The 21,614-nt window shown below is 36.7% G+C and overlaps 2 protein-coding genes across 2 annotated transcripts in view; both read right to left on the bottom strand.

Annotated features, from left to right (window-relative positions):
- LOC140010667 (zinc finger BED domain-containing protein RICESLEEPER 2-like) overlaps positions 1-11,991 on the bottom strand; it is a 30,059-nt gene extending 18,068 nt beyond the window's left edge. Inside the window, exon 1 of the mRNA XM_072057972.1 lies at positions 11,865-11,991. Within this exon, the coding sequence (XP_071914073.1) occupies positions 11,865-11,991 (127 nt within the window). The remainder of the gene's footprint in view (positions 1-11,864) is intronic.
- A 5,535-nt stretch (positions 11,992-17,526) lies between these two features.
- On the bottom strand, positions 17,527-21,578 carry LOC140010666 (uncharacterized). Its single transcript, XM_072057971.1, has 3 exons — positions 19,898-21,578; positions 18,829-19,146; positions 17,527-18,359 (listed from the first exon to the last, which is right to left on the bottom strand). The coding sequence occupies exons 1-3, from the start codon at positions 21,576-21,578 to the stop codon at positions 17,527-17,529; spliced, it is 2,832 nt and encodes a 943-aa protein (XP_071914072.1).
- Between the last annotated feature and the right edge of the window lie 36 nt (positions 21,579-21,614).

The raw sequence follows: 21,614 nt of genomic DNA, 5'->3' as shown, positions 1-21,614 counted from the left end.
GAACATCATCTTTACTTCAATTAATTGCTTATTAGTGGTTTTTAGTTGTTTTAGATGTTGTTTTGTGGAAGATTAGCACTTGAATGCATGAATTCCAGATTTGGGTTTCACTAACCCCTATTCTGCCCGTTTCTGTTTGACCAGGTTAGAGGCCGAATTGGCCTTAGCACAAAACATGAAAGTTGTAGAGAATGATGTTTTCTAGTTACCTGTAAAATTTCATCTCAATCTGACCTCGGTAGCCTGTGAAAAGACCGAAATACCCCTGCTATCCTGTTTCTATCCGAGAATAGTAATCAGCTTTGGTAATTGGGTGGTTTGACTGGGAATACTACCGATTCGGTTGTTGATGTCTTCTTAGGAATTATAGCCTTGTATCTTAGCTTTCAAATGGCTTTGGAATTACCTGATTTGGAGTTGTGTGTGCTGAGTTATGACTGAATGAATCAGAACTGCCACAGTGAGCTTCGAACTAGAAAATCTGGGGTTGTTTTGGTAAATATGACCTAGTTAGGGTGAGAACTGGACTGAGTGGTCTTCATGAAAGTTGTAGGGAATGATAATTTAGAGGTGTCTGCAACATTTCAGGTCAATCGGAGTAGCGTAACTTGAGAAAAGATGGAATTACCCTTGCTGTTCTGGTTTACCCGAAATTGGGATTTGCGACTGTAATTGGTTGTTTTGGCTGGAATTGCTTCCGAATTGGATGTTGAGGCCTTCTGATGCAATTTAGCCCTGTTTCTCAGCTTTCCGTTGGTTTTGAAATTTCTGGATTTGGACTTGGATAGCCTGATTTATGATGTTTCCGCTAGAATGCGTTCTGTGAAGCTGTTTTTGTGATTCTGGTATGGTATCTTGCATTTTTGACCTAGTTACACTCGAAACTGGGTTGAGTGACCTTCTGTAATATTGTAACCCTATCTCTTAGCTTCGAAACGGTGTATCTTACACCTTCATCCGACAATCGTAGCGCCTTTTGTACCATTATCGCAAAATGACGTCAAAACTGTTTTTCTGGTTTTGAGCTTAACTTTCATTTCCGGACTTTTCCCTAGTTTGACTTGTATTTGTACTACTTGGAGCTTGCTGAATGGCTATTGGATGAACTTATTTGTGTGTGTACCTTTGGGACTGGCTGAGGAAATAATGAAGCCATGATGGCCGGAAAAGTTAGCAAATTCAGGGGAAGTGCTGTCCGAACTTTGAAGGGACTTGTTTGCATTGAGTTTGTGATCTAAGACTTGGGTTTGAGCAAGGCAATGATACATGATGGATGATTTCTGAGCCATTGAGGTGAGTGACCTCAAACTACTTCTAAAGTTATTTATGAATCGTTTCTTACATTATTTACTTTTGAACTGTTTCCAAAGTTACTTTTGAAATGTTTTCTTGCATATCATGCGTGCTGGCATGTGAGTGTGCCTTGTTTGCTATATTTCTTGACTTCATGACTTGTATTTTGGTTGATAACGTGTTAAGCGCTTATAATGATTTCCAAAACGAGTTTTCGAGGCGAGTGTGTACTTTATCGCACTCGACCTCGATAAATGTGAAATTTTCGATTGAAATGTTACTTGCGCATGAATGTAAGCCTTTTGGGCTGAACTGGCCATTGCCCCTTGTTACCGGTCGTCTTGAGCCAGAAGCGGACTCGGTCAGGCGATTAGGAACTTGGGTGAACGTTTGGTATACTCGAGTATTACCTATGTAGGTTGGTGGAGCCTGGCCAAAAGCCAGGGACGGGGTGAATGAAATGAAATGAATGATCAAATGAGCGAGGAAATGTCAGGAGAATGAATGTATCCTTTCATGAATGTTACTATCGCTTTCCATTGTAAATTTTTCTTGAATTATTGATAATCCATATTTACTGTTTTGCAAATGATGTAGTGGTTTCCGGATTTATCATTTGATATATTACATCATTGAAATGAACTATTGTGAAACCGATTTGATTAATGATTTTCTGGTTACTCGCTGAGCTTTTAGCTCACCCCAAAAACTATTTTATTCCCCTCCACAGGGCTCGTGGCGAAAGAAGGACTTGTTGTGCTTATTCACGTGACCGGATGGCTGATATCTTGTATAGTTTGGATTTGGAATTATTTTATGTATATTTGGGATTAGTTTCCGCTGCAATTGTGACATGTAATTATTGGAGACGGATGTGTATTTGTGGACCATTTGATGTATATTTGAGATTTATATTATAATCTGTTTGAGGAATGTAGTGAGCGACTGAGTCCCGGCGAGAGCTGGGCAGGCGGCCCGCCGAACCCTCTGGTTCGCCCTAGGGGGAGGTGGGGCCGTCACAGTTTCTCACTTTTACCACTTAAGAGTCGAGGAGATTCACTCCGACCGACTTATGCAGTCATAGCATAATTAATCATTTAAACATGGTCTTCATTTAAACATAGCATATCATTGGCGTAATTGAAATATATACACTTCAAGTATTTCATGTCAAATAATTCAAGTAGTCATGTAAATATGCTCTTAAAGCATTTCATGTCGAATAATTCAAGTAGTCATGTAAATATGCTCTTCAAGCATTTCATGTCGAGTAATTCAAATATACCTTACTTAAATATGCATGAGTATGGTAAATACTTGACATGTAGCATTTAACACCTAATGATCATGGAATAAGCATGTCATAGACTTATTGAAATTACGTACTCCTATATGGAACACTCACCTAGTCAAAACAAGTGAGTAAGCGCCCAAACAAATATTTAGGCGTCCGCTCTGAGTCCCTCTTGAAGGTCCTCTTGAGCGCCTGAGCAAATAACCATCAATTATTATACACTATCACTTAGAACCCCTACTTATCAAAGAAAGTTGTACTAGTGTACAATTTAAGGAGAATTCATGAATTAAGGCTTAATTATTTATAATCGAGGCTCGGAAGTGGTGTTCAAAAATACAAGAAAAATCTGATTTTCGCCTTTGAAATCAAGTGTAAAACAGTCTAGCAATATCGGAGGAAAATGGAGAGTTCGAAACCCTCAATTTCCTTTAAGTTCGAAAATTTCAGATTCGGCAAGCAAATTTTGAAAAATCAGATCTCACTCTCTATGAGTCCAAAATTGAAAAACTTAGTACCGTTGAAAACTACTTCCAAAGTACTAAAAGTTTCTAGAAAACACTTTTCCATGATTCCAAACGGAAAGTATTCAAATTTGTCTCAATATTGCTATTTTGGCTTGCGAGACAGTTTCGGGGTTGGTTTTCGGCAAAGTTTGGAAATTTGGAAAACTTCACACAATGTGAACCAGCCTCTGAAATTTGGAACTCAATTAGAGTCATAAACAAAATTTAAAACACAATAAACAGAACAAGAATCGGAGTTTTGAGCACCAAGATATAGTAGTTCAAAGTTGCTGAAAAATCGAAACTTTTAGGCAATTTCCAGGTTTAAATCACGAACTTTGGGACTTTGGTTAAGCATTGAAACGGACTCAGAATGGCACCAAATTTGGCAGTATTACACTACCATATAAGGGCTATTCCTCTGTCAAATTCCATGGAAAAATACATACGGGAAGTTGGTTAACAAAGTCACGAAAGTTTCTAAATTTTCAAGGCAAAGTTGCCTAGAGCTACCATTTCCCTTTTCTAAATCATTTGGCTAATGAAATATTTTCAAACATGGTTCATTGGTGTAGACAATGTCTAAATAACATTCAAGATGCATTTTCTTAGGTGATTAACACCAAAAATTTCGAAATAACAAGTCCCAAATCAAGATTGGCCATTCGGCTAAGAGAAAAGGAAAAGTTTTCCAGATTCGAAAAGCAATTTCGGGACATCATTTGCATATCAAAATGGTCTTAGAATATCACCAAATTTTGTACAATTAAACCTCCATATGAGGACTACTCCTCTATCAAATTTCATTTGAAAATTCACACGGAAAGGTAGTTAACTAAACCATCAAAGTTCAAGAAATTTCCCAAGGCAAAACTATCTTCGAGCTCTTCTTTCCTTTTTAAACATTTTGTCCAATGCAACCAACCCAGATCTAGTTTATTTGTGAAACAAAGTCCAAGAAACATCTAATATAAAGTTTGGTAGATGCTGGACATCAAAGTTTCCAAAACAACAAATTCCAAATCAAGTTAGGCCATTTAACTAGCCAAAAGAGGATTTTCAAGCAAAAATCCAGGTCTGTAACTTGGCCATATCTCACTCAATTCAACTTCGAATTGAACGTAGTTGGTGGCTTTGAAAACTAGATTCATAAATCTACAAGTTCTCAGAAGAAATCATTTTCAAAATCTATCCACAACTATCTCATATTTGAGCATCAATTTGTAGTTCATGTTCTGCCCTGTAGTGAACCAATAAAACAGGATAGCAAATTTCAAACGAATGGTTTGGCTCACACAAGTGGAACCAAGATGTGCATTTTATACCAATAGAAAGTTGGGAATGTCTAGTTTCCAGTGCCATAAATAGCATTCAATTTCAACATTGAAATAAAAGGTTATAGCCGAAACAACAGGACTGCCTGGGCAATCCGGAAAAATTTTCCAGTTTTACTAAACCTTAGAAATCACTATATTTGACCAATTAAATCATGTTATTTTTCAATAAAACTTTCTACACCATCCATATAACATGTATACATCATAATTAAGTCATTATAACCTCAAAAATTTGCACAAAAGTGCACGAACATGGCAGGGGCAGATTCGGAAGATTTTTGCTCTTCACCTCCTTTGAGCTTCCTTTCAACAATACAACTTATTTCCACTAATTTAAGCACTAAACCAACATTAACAACATCAAAACTCATGAAATCAGTCCATCAAGTCATCATGGGAGTTCATAGAGCCCACACACCAATATCCAACATAAATAAAGCTACCCATGTGAATATACAAGCTTATAACTGCAATATTACTTCCATAAATCAAGATTTGGAGGGTTGATCGTCCATTACCTCTCTTAAGGAACTAAACAGAAATTTTCGGTCCTTATGAGCCAAAGAAAAACCATGAGAGCAGCCTCCTTTCCTAGCTTGAAGTGCTCTCCAAGTGTTTAGCAAGGCGTGGTTAAAATTTGAGGTGATTTGGTGGAGGATTAGTGAAGATTAGATGGAGGAAAATTGAAGAACTTGATGTTCTTCCTCTTGAAGTGATGCACGGCTGTTTAGAGGAAAAAGAAAGAGTTGCACGGCTGATTGAGGTGATAAAGTGGAGAGTTTTGATCTGGTGTGATGCTCTCATGAGAAACCTAAGAATGTGTGGCCCAAAATACTCGAAAAGTCAACTAAGGAGAGTGCGCGTACGCGGGCGTTTTGCGCTCGTTTCCTCTCGGGTTTGTTTCACTTGTGCACTAAATCTCTAATACACTTCTATCCATACTATTATTATTCATTCTTAATAGTCTAGAAATAAAGGTCTTAAGTCCCTCAATTAAACCGCGCGTGTGAAAACGCGTATTTCCGATTTGTGCGCGATAAAGTGAAATTTCCAAGAAATTCTTATAACGATTGTACTACTAACTAATATTTGAGTATTTAAACATAAAAATGCCTATTTTAAGACTAATGTATAAGTCTCCAATTTTTCGAGGTTATTGTATTCTCAAATCGATCACTGTCTCCAAATGTGCATTCACTATTCTCACTAACGAGCTTCCAAAAATTGATTTCCATAACAAGTCATTTTAAAAATACATGTAAGTTATAGTTCCATGTAATTGGGTCTAAAAAGGTTACAAAATAATATTCGGGATAAATGGGCATTTAAATATTTAACTAAGCTCGTAACAGGAGTTTAAAATAAATAAATTTTACGAGTCCTCACGACTTTTCTTAATCTACTATTGATCATTCTTATTTTTCCAAAATTAATACGCTCTCAATTCAAATGTAGTCTTGAAAAATGGGTACTCGTTGTTATGAACTAAATAAGTTTTCGAAAAATAGCTTTTCTAACAAAACGCTTTAACAACATAAGAGAGGCGTTTTTCCATATAAATGGATTTTAAATAGTCGAATTAAATAATTAATTAATCCAGTAAAATAAAATAAAATAGAAAAATCGAGTCCTCACAAGCAAAACACCACAAGATTTTATTTAGTGGCACCACTATTCAAGAAGTCAACTCTTCAATCTTGTCTAAAAAAAAAAGAGCTTTCTTGCCTTTCTTTTCCTTTCATTTCTTTCTTTCATTTTGAACCACAAGAGAGAGAGAGAGAGAGAGAGAGAGAGAGAGAGAGAGAGAGAGGGCCGAGAGTTAGAGAGCAAAAGAGAGGAAAGAAAAGCTTGATTTTCATTCAAAATTTTCACTTCCAAGCCAAGATCTTCACCACCAATTTACATTCTTGAGTAAGCTTGAAGGTTAGAGCTTTTAGGAGAAGATTCTTGCTTTCTTCTTGGACCAATCTTGCTAGGGTTGAAGCTTTGGGAGAGGTAAGTGGATGAGCTACTCAAATCTTTTACATTTCAAGTGGATTTAGGTTAAATCTTGGAAGATCCGTGGTGGATTTATGGAAGTTTTGGTACTAGAAGCTTGATAGTCTCTTGTATGTTTGAATCTTGATCATTTTGGCCAAGAATTTGTGGATTGTTGTTTCTTGATATCCAAGGGTTAATGATTGATGAAACCCTTGAGGATTTGAGTTATATTTCTAGTGCTATGTTTGTGAAAATAGAAGAAATCTCTATGTCCACCAAGTGTTTGATCTTTTGTTAAGGGTTGTTTATGTGAAAATTTTCATGATTTTTCTTACTAACAATCTTGGCTATATATTGTTTGATATGTTCATGGATTTGTTATGGGAAAATTGGGAAGATTTGATGGAGAAATGTTTGAAAAATTCTTGTGGGAAAATTCTACCTTTGCTGTCCAAAACAGGAGAAGACATTGCAGCGATGATTTTTACTTTTTCTTAATAATTTTGGGCAAGTTCTTGTTCAAGAAACTTGTTAACACATCACTCTTTACTTGTATGTTGAATCTGAACCAAAACTATAAATTTCTTCCTTGTTTTCTTGTTGGAAAGTTTGCAAAATGGACTGAAACTCAAAGAGCATTTTCAGTCAATTTGTCAGATTTTCTGGTATTGATTGAAAATGAATTAGAGTCTAAATTTTATATTGTTGGAAAGCCTTTGAGTCTAGTTTCAAACGCATCCAATGACATTCGATTTTGATTTTTCTACATTGAGTTATAGCCATTTTCCCGACACTGCTCAAATGCCTTGATATGACGTGACGACTTTCTTGTGCCTCTGTGATTGCTATTTTGACCACGAAAATGCATGAACTGAATTTCGATATCTTCATAAGAAATGTAAATCTATATCTTAGCTCCAAAACACCATAAAATTCATTTCAATCCGATAAATGTACCTCCAGTTACGATAAAAATTCCGAGAGGTGTCAAAGCTGTCACTTTGATTCTTCTCCTTTGCACTCTTTCCTTCACTTTTCTTGGTTCAATTTAACATTTTTCACTCCATATTATACCTGAACCATTGACCTAACATGTACCTGGATTTTTCCTTTGAATTGAGCTTGAAAACATGTGTTTTGGAAGACTTTTAGGGACGTAAAAATATGGAAATCTTGAGGAACATCTTAGAACTTCTATGTTGGGACTTGGGAGTAGTTTTGATTAAATGGTGGTTTTGAGTAGTAAATCTCATTGTACTCTAATTACTTGGTTTTAGGACTTGGAAGTGAACACAATATTTGCACCCGAGGTAGATGTTTGAGCTTTGCTTTACATGGTGAGTGTCAAGTGCATGTTTCTTGATATCTTGATTTGAATGATACTACGTGTTATGTGTTGAATTCTGAACTTGATGAAGCGAGAGTGTAGTTTATCGCACTCATCCTCTCCTTCTTGAATGATCTTGTATTCATTAGAATTTGATTGATCTGCACTTGTGTTTGTACTTTTGCTTGACTTGTAAGTGCTAAGCGGTAGCATGTACCACACTCAATCCAAATGGGAAGTGCCTCTTATCCCATCTCAGTACTTTTATCCTGATTAAGTCGATTGGAGAGTTATCTCATCAACCTTAGTAATGAGCGGCAGATGTACCACACTCAATCCGAGTGAGATGTACTTCTTATCCCGTCTCAGTACCTCTATCTTGATTAAGTTGAAAGGAGTGTTATCTCATCAACCATACTTGTTCTTTCTTGGGTATACTCGAGTATTACTACCACTATTTCTGTTTGGTGTTCAAACCCGGTAAGGAGTATGTTTGGTGGACGAAAAATGGATGTAAAGTGGAGATCAACAGTCATTGTTTTGTCTCTTTAAACGTTGACGGAGTGTCAACGGGTTCGGAACAAGTTATTGCAATGAGGAAATTGGCTCTTGAGAGCCATCTGTATCCTTTTACTTGAATGCTCTGTATGAGTTGTGGTATTTATTTATGTCATTATTTGATACTTATATTTAATCGGTTAAAAGTTTAGTTTTGTGATTTGTGACTGTGCGACCTTTTAGCCCCTCATTGTGCAAAAACTCACCCTATTTCCCCTTTGTTTTTCTGACAAGGGACAAAGTTTTGAGAGTGTCATTTGGAGAAAGAGTTGAGCTAGTTTTAGTTTTGTTTTGTGTAAGCTCCTCTGTATTAGTAAACTTCACAAGTATTTTTATAAGTTTAAATACTTTGGTTTGTATTTTAAGTTGACTCTTTAGTGACTCCATTGTATATAGTTTTGGGTTAATGAATGGAAGTTAAATTGTGTGTTTTAGTAATTTATGTGAATTTTGGTTTAGTAGTCCTGGTGAGAGTTGGGCAGGCAATCCACTAACTTTTAGGGTACGCTCTAAGGGAAGGTGGGACTGTCACAGTTAGTATCAGAGATTTAGGTTTTAGATCTTTGTAGTGTATCATAAGTTTAAAGTTTAGGATGTCAGACTATGGGATTAACTTAAATATTACATGAACTGGAGAACCTACTATATCCTAATGGTTAAAGAGAATTGTTACTTGAGAGTTTCTTATATGGGATTGGTGGAAACAAAATTGAGGAATTATGTGGTGTTATATCGAAAGGAAACATTATGTGAGAGATTAGCAGTGAAAGATTGAATGAGATTCGAATTATTTTTTTACTTGTAGGAATGGAAGGAATCGGTGCAAATATTGGTATTAGTTATAGGAGATAAGAAATCGAGATTTGCTAGTTAATTCCACATATTATAGTTTTGAACCAAAATAAAAGAGTTTTTAAAGGAATAAAATGCATTTTCCACCTATTTACCTACTGAAAAATTTCCGCTTTAGAATCTTAAAAAAAACTAAGATGTAATAGTTTTATTTTCAAATGATGGTAGAAATAACACCTATGTGCTCCAAGTACTTTATAATATATCAATCTTGACATGTATGTGAATTCCAATTGATTTTTTTAAAACTAGAAATTGGTGAGCAATTGATGAGTTTTGTTGGATTTTTATATATGTTGGACCCGAGAAAGAGGTTGAAGTTTTCTAACCAAATTCTTGATTGTACACTGCCAATTCTTGATTGTACACTGATATATTCTCACACTTGAATTTGGCTATGTTTTGAACAAGAAATCCTTAAGTTTTTGGAAGAATTGCGAACTTGGGCTCTGGTAATATTAATCCTGCATTTGATGAGATTTTGTTACTTTAATTGCTCTTCTTACATTTTCAAAAAGTTTATCCGAGATTTGAATATGAAATTTTTTATTTCAAGGAGAAAACCTATCTTTAGGTGTAAGAACTGAGAGAGATTTGAAGATGTAGAGTGATCGCATCTGAGAGCCTGAAATTTGTGTGATCGAGGAGCAAGAGTGTACTAATGATTTCGTAGATAGTTCTAGGAGTTCCATAACTGCAGTGATTAAAGGGAAAGACAGCTAAGAGATAAAATGGAGAGGCTAAAATTTGATAAAGTGTAATGGCGAAGGTTAGGACATGAAGGATCTGAGTGCTAGATCTAAGGTTGAACAAATTGAAGAGATTGGAATTATAAAAATTGTCATGGCCTAAGCGAGTAAATCCCTGGTTAGGTTTCTATCGATATTGGTTTGATTTGAAATTTGATGCTTGTCTTGAATGTGTATTGTGCTAGTACTGCAAACTTGCTTAATTTCTGATATATTTGAACTTGTTATATGTTTACTTGTACCTGTTGTGTCATATGCATCAATCTTATGAAATCTGATAATTGTATTTTGGATTATGATTTACTAGTGCATATATGATTACGTGATCCTTACCCTTTTATACCTATATTGCCTTAGACTTGTGTGAGAAATGGAAACCGAAGAATGCCGTTGAGGATATAAATAGTATAGGAGTACGGTTTAAAGATATATGTTGAATACATTGGTGTCTGATTGGTGGGTGTCAAACCTCTAAAAATAAAGTTAAAAATAACAGCCTAATTGCCAACCAATACAATCTCGAATTTAATTTATAAACAGGGCAAGTAGGGTCGTCTCCTCAGGGAACTGATAGGCAAATCACACAGGAAAATGGGGGGGGATTTTTAGCAATAGTACCAACTCATTACAAAGGAATAAAAACTGAAATTCAAAGTTGAGTAAGATAGCAGGAACCAAATTACACAAATAACAATTAATTAAAACAATCTAGTCAAGGAATTAATCTTGGCACCGAAGCACACAACTGATAACGGATACAAGGGACAATTCATATACTCACGAATAAACTGGTTATAGTGGTCAAGCGACGCGCCCAACCATCAATCTTTCCTTAAATTTTATGGTAGTCAAGAGACGCTCATAAACTACTCTCTTGTGACTAGACAACCCCAGAAACGCTCACAAGATTTAATGTAGCCACAGCATTAGGAATTAGAAGGACCCAATTCTAGATGACAAACACACATGCGAATTTATTTAGGCTAGATTAATTATCCCCACGATCCAAATTAGACCGCTTGCGAGACGGTGAAATTGTCTCGTTTGCCACTAATCAAGATGCTTAAAGGCGACGCACCAACATCCTAATTGGCTATCAATTATTTAGACACTCGAATAATAGGCCTAATTGTAGACACCAAAATTTTAGCTTTTATTTATTTATTTAGGTAATTTTTGTTTATTTTTGTTTTATTTTATGTTTTTGTTTTTTGTTTTTTGTTTATTTTATCTTATTTTTATTGTTTGTTAAGAGAATTGTTTTATTATTATTTAATTCAGTGAAAAAAATAAAAAAATCAAAAGGACAAGAACAAGACACATAAGCCTATTTTGGGGTTTGAAATCTTGGCCTTTCATTTTAGGTTTAGTTTTTTGGGGGTGCCTTTAAAATGCAAACAGCCACAAGCCCAAGAAAAAAAGGAGAGCAAGAGAGAGAGAAGAAAAAGCCACGGGAAAAAAGGAGAAAAAGAAGAGAAGCGCGAGGGAGAAATCGAGAGCTTTGGAAGAAAACAGAGGAGATAACCAAAAGAGGAGAAAGGAACGAAAAAGAAAGGGGCGGCGGACGGGGGAGCCAAAAGAAAAAGAGACCGAAAGAGTTGAGAGAATAGGGGGAAAATCTGGAAATTGTGAGAGGACGGAAAGGAGGAAACAGAGAGCTTCGGTCAGGAGGGAAAAAAAGGAGAAACAAAGGGGCGGCGGAGTGAGGAATGCTGAGAAAGAAAAAACAGAGGAAGAAAATAGAGGGGAGCTATGGCGGCTAGGGTTTCGATCAGCAACAAAAGCAACGAAAGAAAAGAAAACAAAAAGAAACGGAGGACTTCGGTGAACTGGGGAAGAAAGGAAAAGAACAATCAACGGGGAGAGGTTTGGGGGGCTGAGCAAAACAGAGGATAAGGAAAGGAGACGGCAGACAAGTAAGAGGGAAGCCGTCGGGTTTGAGGCGGAGCAAAGTGGTGATGGCCATACCAAGGCCGTCGATATCACTGGCCCAGATGGGGAACCTGTTCAGGGAGGAAGCCGCGGTGGTGGAGGAAAACGAGGAGGGTCCATCGAAAGAGCTGTCGGAAGTGCCGCTGCTGCCACCAGAATCCATCACCACCACTTGCAAATCCTCACCGCAAAAGCTTGGTATGGTTCCTTTTCTTCTTTCCTCTCTTTAATTTTGCTGGCGGATGGGTGAAAATGAGAGCAGTGACCTGATTGTTTCTTCCTGTTTTTTTAGTAAAACTTTCATCCTTGTGTGACGTCTGTGTATTCATGTGGGACGATATTTTCTGTTATGTGTGAAGAATTTGATTGGGATGCTGTAAATTTTGGGGCCGGTTGTAGTCTCAATTGAGCAAACAATCTAGTGAAATGTTAATGCTCCTTTGCTGTTCGATGAAATGCTTGTTTGAAAATTCTAATTGGAAGGTAGTTTCTCTACGTTTGCGGGTGAGGAACAAATGGTCAATAAGTTCCATGCCTGTTTGAATGATTGAATTTCGTGAAAAAGTAGAGTTTGAAGAGTTTCGTTTTCTTAATTTCCCTTTTCATGAACACGATTTTTTTGGATATTTTTCCCTTGGTGAGAAAGCTGCGATGGCGGTCAGATGTTGAATTTCATTTGGAGAAGATGACTAGCCTGCATTTTGCTTATGAATAACATCTGGTCACGGTTTCAGAAGAAAATAGCCTGAGTATTGCGAGGAAGACGAGCTGGGTTGGAAAATGTTTATGAATTCACAAATTGACCCCTGACTTTTGGTGAAATCACATTAAAGCCTGCGTAACTTCCAGATCTTGTTCAATTAAGTCATGATTTAAGCATAAATTGACCCCTGGACTTTACTTTTCTTTAATTTCGACCCCAAAACCTTCATGATTCCTCCAATTAGATCTCTATTTTGTTGTGATTGAACCTCTCAAGTTTCCCCTTTATTCTGATATGACCCGAAAATTGGAAAAGTGAACTTGTTTCTCCCCTTTAGATTTTAGTTATCTTTTAATATGCATAAGTAGTCTTTTAGCTAGATTAATTCTTGTTTTTTTTAGATCATAATTGTGGCTTAATAATTTTTGTTGTTTTTATCATGTTGGGCTTAGGGAAATTGGATTTTTGTTTGGTTGGGTTTGGTAATGGATTTTGGTATATTTCTTTTGGATTTCTGATTTGGCTCGGTTGGGCTGGAGTAATAAAAGATGGGCTAGTCTGATTTTTTTTAAGGTTTTCGGTCTGGGCTTGGGAGACAAACCTTAGGTGTTTTGGTTGGACCAATCGATGGACCAGCCCATCCGTTTTCTCGGGATTCTTTGATGGGCTGAAGATAATCTCGGCCCAGGGAGATAAATAAAATGGCCCAATGGCCTATTTTTTAAGAATCTGGTAACTGGATTTGCAAATCAGTCCCTGAATTTCTCCTTAACTATACTGTGGCCCTAGAAACTTTCAACTTCTTTCAATTGGGTCCCTAAACTTTATTTTTCTTTAATTTTGACCCCAAAACTTTGTTAATGTTAGCAAGCAAGTCTTTTAATGTGGGTTGCTTACATGATTTAATTGATTCCATTTCATGATTTATTTTATCTTTTATGATTATTTGTTAATTAAAGTGGTGCCTTGACCCTTTCTTTGTTTTTGGAGGGTAAATAAGTGATTGCATCTCATTATGGGTACCAATTCAAAGGAGGTACACTCTTCTCCTTATTTTTCACTTTATTTGACCCTACTTGCCCTACGTGATTTATGTGCTTAATTGCATGCCTTTGAATGTTTTCATTTTATTTATTTATTTATTTATCCACTTTATTTGTTTTAGTTTTCTAAATTTATTTTCAATTTTGATCATTTGAAAGGCACTTGAATGCCAAAGTTGTAATAGTTAGGTTATTATTTTATTTATTTTATTCCGTTTCCCCTCTTAGATTGTAGTAGGCTTCCCCCGAATGTAATAGTTAGGGCTTTATTTGCTTTATTTGCCTTATGTGTGATTTGCATGTCTATGTGCTATGTGTTACCGCTTTCTTAGGGTCTTGCATCTAGATAACATGCTTATGTGTTATGTGCTATATGTGATTTATGTGTTTACATGCTTTTATTAGGTCTTACATGATTTATTTGATTGTAACCGATGTGTGACGCACCACACTAGTCCAATGCTAGTTGTGGTTAATTTCTCGAATCCACACTAGTCCAACGCTAGTTGTGGCCCTTTGTTCCGACTTTTCTCACTAGTCCAATGCTAGTGAGAAATTGTAGACATGGGCTAGTCCAACACTAGACCCTTAGGAGCCCCTCGAGCGTTAGATCATGTTTGTGTGATAAAATCATTTCATCTCATGCATGTTTTCACTTTTTGGGGTTTTTACCATGTTACATGACACTTTCTTATATATGTACATCCTTTATCCCATATTCCCTTCTACTTATATCCCTTATTCCGTATTTTCCCTTATGTATATATTCCTTACCCCTTTGTATGAAAACATAACATTAGACTTGCATTTCATTTAAAAAATAGAAATTAGGTTAAATCATTTGTTTAATTAGGTTAGGAAAAACCCCTTGAATATGGGATATGGACGAGTTTGGCTTCTCTAATCTTAGCACGCTCGTATTCCCTCTATTAAAGGGAACATTGAGTCACGAACATTAGTCCCCCATACCCGACATGATGCATTTCTGTAGGTCATGTACATTTGTATATTATTTTCCTTTTCTTTTTTTAGAGGCTCATATTTTTACATTATTCGTGACCTCTTCAAAGAGTCCATATTGGGCATCATCAATCAATGTAATTGGCATCAATTGAGTTTTGAAGAGAAATTTCGACCCCCCGATACCCTCTTAGGTCTAGGGTTTGTATTCATATTGTACATCCAAATGTGATAAATTTTTAGGTTAAAATAAGAAAATTTTTGACTAAATCGCGCAACTAGCCTTAACTAGGTTGAAAGGGTGCCTTGGATTCTTTTCCTTGCCTTCCCTTTCTTCAAATGTGACTCCCGAATCTTTTTCTCTGATTTTCGTAGACTTGGAGTCATTTAAAAAAGGGTTTTTCTACTTTTTTCTTTAAAAATTCATTTTTAGGTGACTTGGTACACTTTAGCTCTATACCAAGTGGCGACTCCATTTTTCATTCAAAAACCCTTTTTAAACTATATTTTGTGTCAAATCGTCGCATTTTCAAGTCCCATTTAGACCCATGTTTTTCATTTTCTTCTTAAATCAAAAATTCATTTTTCAATCAAAAAATTGAATCAAAAGCCATTTTTTCTAAACTCGTCTTTAATTTTTCTCATATTAAAAAATGGGGCGTGACACTAATTATCCAATAAATCTAAACAATAATAACTCAGGGAAAAATAGAGAATAATCAAATACCCATGAACATATAAATTAAAAATAAACAATTAAAATGATCTCACAGTTATGGTGCCCCGATCCTTGATTTATTCCTCAACTAGATAAAAGATTCAGCCTTGCCTCATGTTTGATGCAATCCGAAGTTTCAATCTCGTGTTCATTAATCAAAAGCAAAATGCCCAACCTCTAAGTCACATTACAAAGGAAGAAAAGGAAAAAACCAACTAGTCTAAGAAACGAGACCCCAGGTCTTCATCTTGCGGGATCCGGCTTTTTTTTTTCTCTTCACTCCGTAGTGAATTGCCAATCCCCTAGTTCCTTATATTCCTCAAGCTTCAGGAATTCTCTACTACCAAAAAGGATTAGCAACTTGACTCCTCCTAAAATTCAGCAGCTTCCCCTTTTTTTTTTTTGCCAATCACATTGTTGTATCTTTTAGAAATATCTTCCCTTATTTTTCTCCATGATTTGTTGCCAAAATATTATCTGAAGATGTCTCCAAATCCAACGCAACTTCAAAACATAGCTCCCAAAAATAGCGGCAAGCTTCTAGGGATAAGTGTCACGGTCCGTCTTTCGGGATTCACTCTGCGATCTCTAGCGTGTGCACGCCCTGGAATGAATAGTCTTCTGGAAATTCGCCTTTTTTTTATCACTTTTAACACCTATTGCCTGTAATTAACACAAATACCAATTATGAGCAGAAATCCAATACTTTGCATAATAAACTGCCAAAATTAAGACCAAATAACCACAAATAAAATGCATAATTATATCCTTATCAAATTCCCCCATACCAAGACAATGCTTGTCCTCAAGCATTTCAAACTTTAAATACACAACCAAGCGAGCAAACATTTCGCAGCAGTTGAATTCAAAACAATGGCTATTAATCAAAGCAACTATTGCCAATGTATAATTTAGATAACCGTCAAGTACTGATGACAAATTTTACGAGATAACTCTCCAACTAGCTTTTGAAACCAACAACTCTTTCAAATCCAGACTAACTAATCTAAGAATAGAAAATATCCAACCAACATTTTTTTTAATAACTGGTCCAACTATTAAGCAAAATCTCAACATAAAGACTCATGGATCCGCAGGCAATACAATTATTCACATACTTTCATGCTCGTATACTCTCTTTTTTTTTCATTTTTTTTGTTTTGTTTTTGTTTTTTTGCCCTTTTTTTTCTCCTTCTTGAAAGAAGCGCTTTGTCTTGAACCATTCAAGTCTTTTGACGCGAACTCCGACATCTCTCCAATGAAGGAGCCCGGTTACTCAACTTTAACCGCTTAAAGACCACATACTCATAATTATCGCTGCTTTTTGACGCGAAAATCGACACTTTAGGTGAAGATCCCCGGGTACTAGTCAATGATAACCAGCGGAGTATAGCCGAATATTATTCACAAATAAACACCCAAGTAAAATTAAAACCATGCAAGCCTGCTTCATTTCCTTAACATGGAGAATTAAGATTAATAGTTGAACCAGTTCACACAAAAATGTCAGAAGAATATTTACAATGCCTAGAAAAGTTAACCAAAAGAAATTGCAAGAGTCACAAAATCTCAAATATTTACCAGAGAGACATCCTAAAATTTTACCATATCATAGTTAACATATTATCATCTAAAACCGTAACAATGGTTAAATTTGAAAATCTAGCCATTGCTTATCACGACTAACCATAAAAATCCAAAAGGCATGGTAAAGGTTTTTTTTTTTTTTTGGGAAGGAGGAAAAGCTGTAAGAAGGAAAAGCTAGACTACTCCCCCCACACCTAAAGTCTACATTGTCTTCAATGTAAGAACGAAAAGTTGAAGTCAAGTGAAGGGAGCAAAAAAAAACTTCCCTGAATGAATAAAAACTGCAGCAAAACACCATGGTAGAGAAGGTGTCAAGGACTGGCAGCGTGGAGCCTCCGACGATGGTGTGGTGTGGCGTTGCTTCAGATGGAAACGAAAGTCTTCAATCCAAGCCTGTGTCTTCAGAGTCGACTAGAGTTACTGTAAGGCGTGACCACACCTTATAAGGCAGAGTTTTCTACCCAAGTATTTCTACGGTGTTCAAGAGCATCCCTTATAAGGCGTGGGCATGCCTTGTAAATTCAAGTCTCCTGCCCAACACCGAAAAAAACACTTGCAATGAAACAAAACAACCCAAAATCAACGAAAAACGAAAGAGAATTATAACAAAAAAATGGAGGCCTTGGGTTGCCTCCCAAGAAGCGCCTTTCTTTAACGTCTTTGGCTAGACAACTCCACAGTGAGCAATTAGGCATAGATAGGATCTATCAAGTGTACCTCTTCCACAGTGCCAATGTCTAAAACATCAACAAACGGTTTTAAACGATGACCATTAACCGTAAAACTCTTATTAGTCTCTAAACTCTGGATTTCAATCACACTATTGGGAAAAACATGGACTACCACATATGGTCCAATCCAACGAGATTTTAACTTACCTGGCTTGAATTTCAACCGTGAATTGAACAAGAGTACCTTTTGTCCTGGGGAAAAGTGTTTCGCACGCAATAGGCGGTCATGAAACTGCTTGGTACGCTTTTTGTACAAACGTGCATTGTCATATGTTTCAAGACGAATTTCCTCCAACTCCTGGAGTTGGAGCTTTCTCTCTTTGCCATCTCTATCCGCATGCAAATTGCATTGCTTGACTGTCCAGAATGCACGATGCTCAATAGCCACAGGTAAATGACATATCTTACCAAACACCAACCTGTATGGGGACATTCCAATGGGCGTTTTATACGCGGTTCGATATGCCCACAAAGCATCATCCAATCGCAAGCTCCAATCCTTACAGTTGGGGTTAACCGTTTTCTCCAATACGCTCTTGATCTCTCGATTGGAGACTTTAGCTTGCCCATTGGTCTGAGGATGATATGTTGTACTCACACGATGGTGCACTCCATATTTTCTCATGAGAACTGCAATGATGCGATTGTAGAAATGGGTACCTTGATCACTAATGATGGCTCTCGGCACCCCGGACCTACTAAAAATGTGGGATTTGAGAAATCCTACAACAATTTGAAAATCATTAGTTCGGGTAGCCTTTGCTTCTACCCATTTCGATACATAGACAACTGCTAACAGAATATACAAAAATCTAAAAGAGCTAGGAAAAGGTCCCATAAAGTCCATACCCCAAACATCAAACACTTCACAAAATAACATAGGCACTTGAGGTATTTCATCCCTATGAGACAAACTTCCAAATTTTTGACATTTTTCACAGCTTTTACAAAATGCATAAGCATCACGAAACAATGTTTCCCAATAAAAGCCACAATCAAGGATTTTTCTAACAGTTCTCTTAGATCCAAAATGGCCACCACATGCATAATTATGACAATGAGCAATGATAGAAGGAATTTCACTTTCAGATATACATCTACGAATAATTTGATCAGAGCCTATTTTCCAGATATGGCTCGTCCCAAATATAGTATCGAGAATCATGGACTATCTTATCCCTCGTACTCTTACTCATGCCAATAGGAAATTTATGACTGATCAAAAAGTTCACAATATCTGCTTACCAAAGTTCCTTACCTTTGAGATAGAAAAGATGTTCATCAGGAAATACCTCAGATATGGGAACTGCTTCCTCTTCTCTTATCAACCTACTCAAATGGTCAGCTACTGAATTATCCACCCCTCTCCGATCCTTGATCTCCCGGTCAAATTCTTGCAGCAAGAGCACCCAACGAATGAGTCTTGACTTGGACTCCTTTTTTGACAACAGATACTTTATAGCTGCATGATCAGAGTAAACCGTGACTTTTGACCCCAATAGATATGATCTAAATTTCTCAAAAGTGAAAACAATGGCTAGAAGCTCCTTCTCCTTGGTGGTGTAGTTGCATTGAGCTGGTGTCAATGTTTTTGATGCATAGTATATCACGTGACTACACTTCCCACTCCGCTATCCAAGCATAGCTCCTATGGCATACTGACTAGCGTCACACATGAGTTCAAAGGATAGCTTCCAGTCTGGGGGTTGGATGATTGGTACCATGGTCAACATACCCTTGAGCGTGTCAAAGGACAATTTGCAATCATCTCCAAAGTTGAATGGCACCTCCTTTTGAAGCAGGCGAGACAACGGTTGAGCAATTTTTTGAAAAATCTTTTATGAAACGCCTGTAAAAACCTGCATGGCCTAGAAAACTACGAATATCCTTGACATTAGTAGGATAAGGTAGACTAGTGATCAAATCAATTTTAGTTTTATCTACCTCAATACCCCTTGATGAAACAACATGGCCCAAAACTATGCCTTTCTTAACCATGAAATGATATTTTTCATAATTAAGAACCCAGTTTGTTTCAATGCATCTTTTCAAAACCTTTGTTAAATGGTCTAGGCACTGATCAAAAGAATCACCGTATACTGTAAAATCATCCATGAAAATTTCAATGCAAGTATCAATCATATCAGAGAAAATACTCATCATGCATTTTTGAAATGTTCCAGGAGCATTACACAAACCAAAAGGCATACAGTGATATACAAAAGTTCTAAAATGGCAGGTAAAAGTGTTTTTATGTTGGTCCTCTTGAGCAACAATAATTTGATAATATCCAGAGTAACCATCTAAAAAGTAAAAGAAACACTTACCTGCCAACCTCTCAAGTATTTCATCAATAAATGGGAGTGGAAAGTGGTCTTTCCTAGTTGCGGCATTTAACTTACTAAAGTCAATGCACATTCTCCACCCATTTTGCAATCTCATTGGCACTAACTCATTCTTTTCATTTTTCACCAATGTGATTCTAGTTTTCTTGGGAACAACATGGACTGGACTTACCCACTGGCTGTCAAAAATAGGAAAAATAATTCCTAATTCTAAGTGTTTGAGAATCTCTTTCATCACCACCTCCTTCATTGCGGGATTGAGCTTGCGTTGATGCTCTCTCACGGGTTTTGCGTCCGACTCCAAAAGGATGTAATGCATGCAAATGGATGGATTGATGCCTTTGATGTCTGCTAACGTCCATCCAATTGCTGGTTTAAATTCCCGTAAGATCCGTAAGAGTTTCTCTTCTTGCAACGCAGTTAAATCATTGGCAATGATTATAGGCAAAGTCTTGTTATCTCCCAAGTAAGCATATTTCAAATGCTCGGGCAGTTCCTTCAATTCCACATTAGGTGCCTGTTGAACAGAAGGTAGAATTCTTTCATTAGAAGTGGGTAATGGTAGAAAAGAATTTTCAAACCTGCCTGGAAGCGGATGTAGTGAATGTAAGGACATGATAGCTTCTTTGACTTTCTCTTCCTCCATGTCGTCCACTTCCAAATTGGTCTTGCCTTGTTGTAAAACAAAGTCCAACTTGTCCCCCATGAAATTTTGTTCAAAATTCTCTTGCACAATGGTTTTAGTCATGCCAACAAAATTTACAGACTCAGTATCCACAAGATGCTTCATTGCATCAAAAATATTGAAAGTGACCTTCTCTCCATCAAATTCCACAGATAAAGTCCTTTCATGTACATCTATTTTAGTCCTTGTTGTTCTCATGAAGGGTCTACCCAAAAGAATCACTGCTGAATTAGTAGAGTATTCATTATTCATATCAACAATGTAAAAATCCACAGGAAAAATGAATTCATTGACCTTTACTAGAACATCTTCAACTAGGCCCTCAGGGTAGACATTAGACCTATCTGCTAGTTGAATGATTACCCTAGTTTCTTTGAGGGGTTCTAAATTCAAAACTTTAAAAATTGAAAGAGGCATGACATTTATTGAGGCACCTAAGTCAAGCATGATTTTTTCAATTCTTTGATTGCCAATTATGCATGGTATAGTAAACATATCTGGATCCTTGCATTTCTGGGGCAACTTCCTTTGAAAAATCGCTGAGACATTCTCCTCCACCTTCACCTTGTCATCTAGACTCAACTTATTGCGATTAGTGCATAAGCCCTTCAAAAATTTAGCATATTTAGGTAATTGCCTAATAGCATCCAACAAAGGAATATTGATCTCCATTTTTTTTAAGGTGTCCAAAATCTCTTTCTCAGATTCTTCCTTTTTAGCTTTTGTAAACTTGCCAAGAAAAGGAGGAGGAATGTCAACTTTCTTTGAGACTTCAGAGGATTGTTTCTCGTCTTTCTCTTCCACTTTCCTAGGCTCTTCTTCTTCTCTGGCGTGGGCACGCCTAGGAAACTGTACCTCCTTGCCACTCCTTAATTGCATTGCACTGGCATTCTCCTTGGAATTAGGAATTACTTGAGATGGTAATTTACTTCTATTGCTATTTTCCAGGTTGCTCATGGAAGTTGCCAATTGGAACATTTGTGCTTCCAAATTCTTAATGCTAACACGAGTCTC

This window comes from Coffea arabica, chromosome 7c (genome assembly GCF_036785885.1).
Source record: "Coffea arabica cultivar ET-39 chromosome 7c, Coffea Arabica ET-39 HiFi, whole genome shotgun sequence".
NCBI classification, from domain to species: Eukaryota; Viridiplantae; Streptophyta; class Magnoliopsida; order Gentianales; family Rubiaceae; genus Coffea; species Coffea arabica.
The sequence above is the reverse complement of the archived record's forward strand: the minus strand, read 5'-3'. Positions and strand labels throughout refer to the sequence as shown.